Genomic DNA, 6,725 nt, shown 5'->3' on the forward strand with positions numbered 1-6,725 from the left:
AGAGGTGATGGATTGAGCTTAACCCCCTAGTGCCCTTAGCCCACACAAGAGGTGTCTGTATCTTGCCCAAGAGTACTCCATTGCCCATAGCCCATGCAAATGGCGCCTCCCCACCCTGTACACTGCACCAGAGGGTCTCCACCCTCTGAGAGTATATGCATGCACTGGGAAAGATATTCCTATGGTGGTCTGCCCTCCTCCTTTCACCCTCCCCAACAATGGCACCTTGCTCCTCCTGTGGACCCAGACCTCCTCTGGTATTCCCTCAGTTATGGTACTCTGCTCCCCAGCCCATGGCATACCACTCCCTAGTCACTCAGTCTGTCTCCACAGAGCCAGCCCTAGTTCTCTACCCAGAATTGACCTCTGGAGCCTGAGTCTCAGAGCCCAGCCCCTACCTGAGCATCTCAGGATTTGGTATTCTTGGCTGGTGGTACAGGTGGTCTGTCTTGTTCTCACTCTTATTTGCCCTCCTCATTCCAGCTGCTGCAATTGTCTCCAAAGCTTTGAGGTCCCTCTAGCTCTGCTCATCTCCCTGTTGATTAGGTGGCTTCATAGCATGTGGGTTTCTTTCCTCTTAAACAGCTCTTTCTCAGTAGTTATAGTCCAGTCCCGATTCCTTCTCTCTTTATTTTTTCCCCTTTTGTTCTACCCAGTTATGTGCAGGTTTCTTGGCCTTTTTTAAGGTTTAAGTTCTTCTTATGGCATTCACTAGGTGTTCTGTGTGAATTGTTCTACATGTAATTTTTTTTGATGTGTTTGTGATAGAAGGTGAGTGCCACATCTTACTCCACTGCCATCTTGATCCTTCTCCCTCTTCTATGTGTTTTTTAAAAAGTTGTGTTCCAAATCAAGCTTAAAGAGAAAATATATGGAGTTCCCACTCTGGTGCAGTGGGTTAATGACCTAGCTTGTCTCTGTGGAGGTGCCAGTTAGATCCCTGTGAAAAATCCAGCATAGAGGTAGCTGTGGAGTAAGTCTCAGTTCTGGCTTAGATTCAATCTCTGACCCAGGAACTTCCATAAGCTGTGGTGGCATCTGAAAAAAAATAAAAAAAGAGAAAATACCTGCCAGATATGTCAGTTAACTGCTTATGAGAATATTCACTTAAATTCAAGGAATATAGAAACATTCTTATTGTTAAAATTTCAAATATTACATGTCAAAGTAGATGGGGTTTTTTTGTTTGTTCTTTTTTTTTGCTTTTTAGGGCAAAAGGAACTTCCATGTGGCATATGGAAGTTTCCAGGCCAGAGGATGAATCACAGATGTAGCTGTTGGCCTACATCACAGCCACAGCAACACAGGATCTGAGGCACATCTGTGACCTACACCATATTTCTTGGAAATGCTGGATTGTTAACCCAATGAATAGGGCCAGGGATTGAGCCTGCATCCTCATGGCTACTAGTTGGGTTCCTAACCTTCTGAGCTGCAAAGGGAATTCTGGTAGTCTTTATTTGACCACTCTCCTCAATTCTAACCCTATTTCTAGAGGTAACTATTATACTCTGTGTTCTTCATAAAGCATGTGTACTTGTTTCTCATATTCTTGCCTCCCTACACTTAAAATTACCAAACATTTTTTTACCAACTTGATGGGTAAAAAGTTGTAACTGTGTTTTAATTTGATATTCTTTAGTTACTGGAAAAACAAAGCACACTTACTTTTAAATTTTGTTATTAAAATACAGTTGATTTATAATGTTGTGATAATTTTTGCAGTACAGCCAAGTGACTTAGTTATACCCATATATATTTTTTCCTATTCTTTGCCATTATGATGTATTACAAGATACTGAATATAGCTCCCTGTGCTTACAGTAGAACCTTATTTTTTATTTATCCTATATATAATAGTATGCATCTGCTAATCCCAAAATCTCAGTCCATCCCTTCCCTACCCCTTCTCCTCCTTGGCCACCACAGGTCTGCTCTCTATATCTGTGAATTTGTTTCTGTTTCATAAAAATACTTATCTGTGTCCTATTTTAGGTTCTACATACTAATGATATTGCATGATATTTGTCTCTTTCTGATTTACTTCACTTAGTATGACAATTTCTAGGTAAATCCATGTTGCTATAAATGGCATACCTCATTCTTTTTAGTGGGTGAGTAATATTTCATCACACAACACACACATTCTACACACACACACCTTTTTAATTTATTTTTATTAGAGTATAGTTGCAGGAGACTGGATAGGGTTTCATGTACTATACAGGATTATACCACATCTTCTTTATTGATTCATCTGCCAATAGACATTTATGTTGTTTCCATACCTTGGCTATTGTAAATAGAGCTACTATGAACATAGGGGAAAGCAGCCTTTCTTAATGTTTATTTGCACTTCATTTTCTGAGAATCACTGCTCATTATGCCTACTTTTCCTTACTGATTTGTGAGTATTCTTTATATATATTGAACATGAAGAGAGTATGTATTTTATAATATATTGGAGATATTATTATATCAAATAAATAGTATATATATGTTCTTTTTTTTGTCTTTTTGCCTTTTCTAGGGCCACTCCCATGGCATATGAAGGTTCCCAGGCTAGGGGTCTAATCAGAACTGTAGCCACTTGCCAGTGCCAGAGCCACAGAAATGCAGGATCCGAGCCATGTCTGCAACCTACACCACAGCTCATGGCCATGCTGGATCCTTAACCCACTGAGCAAGGCCAGGGATCAAACCACAACCTCATGGTTCCTAATCAGATTTGTTAACAACTGAGCCATGAAGGAACTCCTCTTCATTTTTTATGCTGTTATTAATGAGATCACTACTTATTACCAGGTCATAAACACATTGCCCTCTATTTTTTCTAATGATATTATGTTCCTCAATTTAGATCCTTGGGCTTCTAGAAATTTGTTTTTGTGAGTTGTATAATCAGTGACTTAATTTTTATTTTTCAAAAATGTGTCAACAGTTGTACCAAACTGTTTATTGAATAGCTCTTCTTTTCTCATAGAATTTTTTTCCTTTTAAAAATTTTTTATTAATGTATAGTTGATTTACAATGTTTTTTCAGTTTCTGTTGTGCAGCAGAATGACCCAAACACATACAGTTCCATGTGATGTACAGTAGAGCCCCATTTTCCATCAATTCCAAGTAAAACATAGATTTTAAATTGTAATATTTAAATCTAATTATATTTATTTCATTTTAAAAGTTTTATTGAAGTACAGTTGATTTACAATGTTTTAATAATTTCTGCTGCACAACAAAGTGATTCAGTTAAAGAATTTTATCCATGTGATCCCAATTAAATTCCGAAAGGACATCTGTAACTTGGAAATAACAGTGTAGAGTTAGGATTTTCTCAGAAGTCAGTCAAATGCAGAAAATAGATTGATAGCAGAAATGCAGTCTATGTTGGATGAAGCTGAGGTAGCTGAAAGCAGAAACAACAAAATAAAATTGAAGAGGGCATCAAAAATATTAAAAATTGAGCAAGGCAGGGTAAAAAGTGGAAAAAGGACATTTGTGAGGATAGATCACAAAGTAACCTCTCCAAAGAGAGTGGGAAAACCAAAATGGCTATTTTGTGCTAGTGGAAGGTAGAAAGTGATACGAGTAACTTCTTGGGATTATCACATAACGTCAGCTGTCTTCAATTCTGTACTACTGGGCATTGTTGATGTTGTCACATTCAATCTTTATTATCACTTTATTACATAGTTGTTATCCCAATTTAAGATGAGAAAACTGAGGTCCAGAAAGGGTTATGTAAATGTCAGTTCACACAGTCAGTAAATGCCTTTGCCGATTTAGTACTTTTTCCTGAAAAATTAAATCCCTGAGACTGGCCTAGAGCTTTGTAAAAGAAGCAACTATGTGGGATGGAGATGGACCCAACCTATCAGAGGCAGAAAAGTGCCCACTTCAGTAAAAATGACTTAACATTTTCTTCTCAATTATGTGCAGAAGGTCCTACAAGTTAAATCAGCAGCAACAAAGAGAGTCTACATCTTTGTCAGAGAGTCTTTTTCCTAAAGAGGCCCCATCTTTTGTTCTAAACCAAACATTTAAAGAGGGCAACACATTAGAAAAAGTTGCAATGGCCTCGGTATTATGGTGCTAAACATAAACCTCATGCTTCAGATCCCAACCCTCTGTCTGGCGCATCCCTCTGCAGGAAGAATGGCCTTGATGGGAAACCAGACTCTCATCTCTCACTTCATCCTCCTGGGACTCTTCACCCACTCACCCCTGCACCTCCTCCTCTTCTCCATCATCATGGTCATGTTTCTGGTGGCTCTCTCTGGCAATGGGCTCATGATCCTCCTCATCAACATTGACTCTCGCCTGCACAACCCCATGTACTTCTTCCTCAGCTGGCTGTCACTCATGGACCTCATGCTCATCTCTACCATTGTGCCACGGATGGCCATCGACTTCCTTCTGGGCAGTGGCTCCATCTCCTTCATAGGTTGTGGCCTCCAGATCCTGTTCTTTGTCACCCTTCTTGGGGATGAGTGCTTCCTGCTGGCTTTCATGGCCTATGATCGCTATGTGGCCATCAGCAACCCACTGAGGTACTCAGTGGTCATGAGCCGCCGTGTCTGCTGGCTCATGGTGGTGGGGTCTTGGCTCTTTGGCCTGGTAGATGGGTTGATTCAGGCCATCTATACCCTGAGCTTTCCCTACTGTGGATCCCAGGAAATTGACCACTTCTTCTGTGATATCCCTGCAGTTCTTAAGCTGGCCTGTGCTGACACCTCCCTCTATGAGACTATGATCTATGTGTGCTGTGTACTCATGCTTCTCCTGCCCTTCTCTGTCATCTCTGTCTCCTACCTGCTGATCCTGGTGACTGTGCTCCACATGAGCTCAGCTGAAGGTCGGAAGAAGGCCTTTGCTACCTGCTCCTCCCACATGGCAGTAGTGTCTCTCTTCTATGGAGCTGCCATGTTTGCCTACATGCAGCCCTAGACCTATCACTCCTCCAAACAAGACAAAGTGGTCTCTGCCTTTTATACCATGATCACTCCTATGCTCAACCCACTTATCTATAGCCTGAGAAATAAGGAAGTTGCTGGTGCTCTGAGGAAATTCCTGAGGAATTGTTTATGTGGTGGGGGACAGGGCTAGTTTTTCAGTGCTGCCATATAAATAATATAGCGCTGGGCACTTGAAATCTGGCTTAATTAACTGTATTTTGGAGAAGATACAAATATGCCCTACTGAAAATAAAAGTCATCTCTGGCCAGAGATAATCAGATTAACACTTCAATTCAATCTTTCATGTCCATTGCTGAATGTGGACAATGTGGGGTGAAGCTGAGCCTCCTGGACACATATCCTTTAGCTATAAAATGCTAGGAAATTGGTGGGTGAAAACTCTGAGCTGCGTGTTTTTCAAAAATTTCCTAAGGCTGAGGAGAGGCACCTGGCCCAAATCCACATTTCTCCTTGGGAAGCTGCCTGGATCCCATGACTTGTTAATGGAGGGTACAAACATTTGATGGCCTTGCCTCAGTTTGACCCTGAAGGGCCATCCCAGTTCCAGAGCCCCCCAGCTCTAGCCTCTCCACAGGATCATCTGAGGAATTGCAGAAAACTTTTCCCTGTATCCAGTTTTGCTTCCTTAACTCCCTTTCCCTACCAAAGTTTTCATCCTTGGAGCACTCTCTAATGAAACTTTTTCATACAAAACCTGTCTCACTTTCCTTCTGAGACACCCAACCTGTGACACAGAGAAACTTAGGAATGATGGTTATTTAGTTTGATTCTACAGATTCAATGTGATCCCTATCAAATTACCCATGACATTTTCCTCAGAAGTAGAACAAGTAATCCAAAAATTATATGGAACTATAAAAGAGCAACAACTGCAAAAACAATCCTGGGGAGTGGAACAAGAGGCATAACTCTCCCAGACTTTGGACAGTTCTACAAAGCTACAGTAATCAAAACAGTGTTGTGTTGGTTCAATAACAGACATATGGATTGATGGAACAGAATAGAAACCAACAGACCTACAATCAATTAATCTTTGGCAAAGGAGGCAAGAATATAAAATGGGAAGAAGAAAGTCTTTTCAGCAAGTATTGTGGAAAAATAGAGAGCTGCCTGTAAATCAATGAAGTTAGGACACACCCTCACACTATGCACAAAAATAAACCCGAAATAGCTTAAAGATGTTAACATATGACATAACACCATAAAATGCCTAGAAGAGAGTATAAAGACATTAATCGTACCAGTATTTTCTTAGATTGGTCTCCCAAGGCTGAGATACAAAAAAAAAAAAAATGAACAAATGGTACCTAACCAAACTTATAAGCTTTTGTACAGAGAAGGAAACCATAAACAGAACGAAAAGACAACCTACAGAATTGGAGAAAGTATTTGCAAAAGATGCAACCAACTATGGCTTAATCTCCAAAATACATAAACAACAACAACAAAACAACCTAATCTAAAAATTGGTAGAGGACCTAAATAGACATTTCTCCAAAGAAGACATACAGATGGCCAGCAGGCACATTAAAAAGATGTTCAACATCACAATTATTAGAGAAAGACAAATCAAAACTACAGTGAGATAACACCTCATACCAGTCAGACTGGCCATCATTAAAAAGTCTCCAAATAATAAGTGCTAGAGAGAGTATGGAGAAAAGGGAAACTTCATAGCCTGTTGTTGGGAATGTAAGTTACCATTACCATTATGGAAAACAGCGTGGAGTTTCCTCAGAAAATTAGA

The 6,725-nt window shown here is 40.1% G+C and overlaps 1 protein-coding gene across 1 annotated transcript; it reads left to right on the forward strand.

Annotated features, from left to right (window-relative positions):
• Positions 1 to 4,156: 4,156 nt before the first annotated feature.
• LOC125124516 (olfactory receptor 56-like) lies at positions 4,157 to 5,107 on the forward strand. Its single transcript, XM_047774611.1, is given in 1 exon segment — positions 4,157 to 5,107. A coding segment is annotated over 1 exon segment (951 nt).
• Positions 5,108 to 6,725: the final 1,618 nt, after the last annotated feature.

The sequence above is a fragment of the Phacochoerus africanus genome, chromosome 4 (genome assembly GCF_016906955.1).
Source record: "Phacochoerus africanus isolate WHEZ1 chromosome 4, ROS_Pafr_v1, whole genome shotgun sequence".
NCBI lineage: Eukaryota > Metazoa > Chordata > Mammalia > Artiodactyla > Suidae > Phacochoerus > Phacochoerus africanus.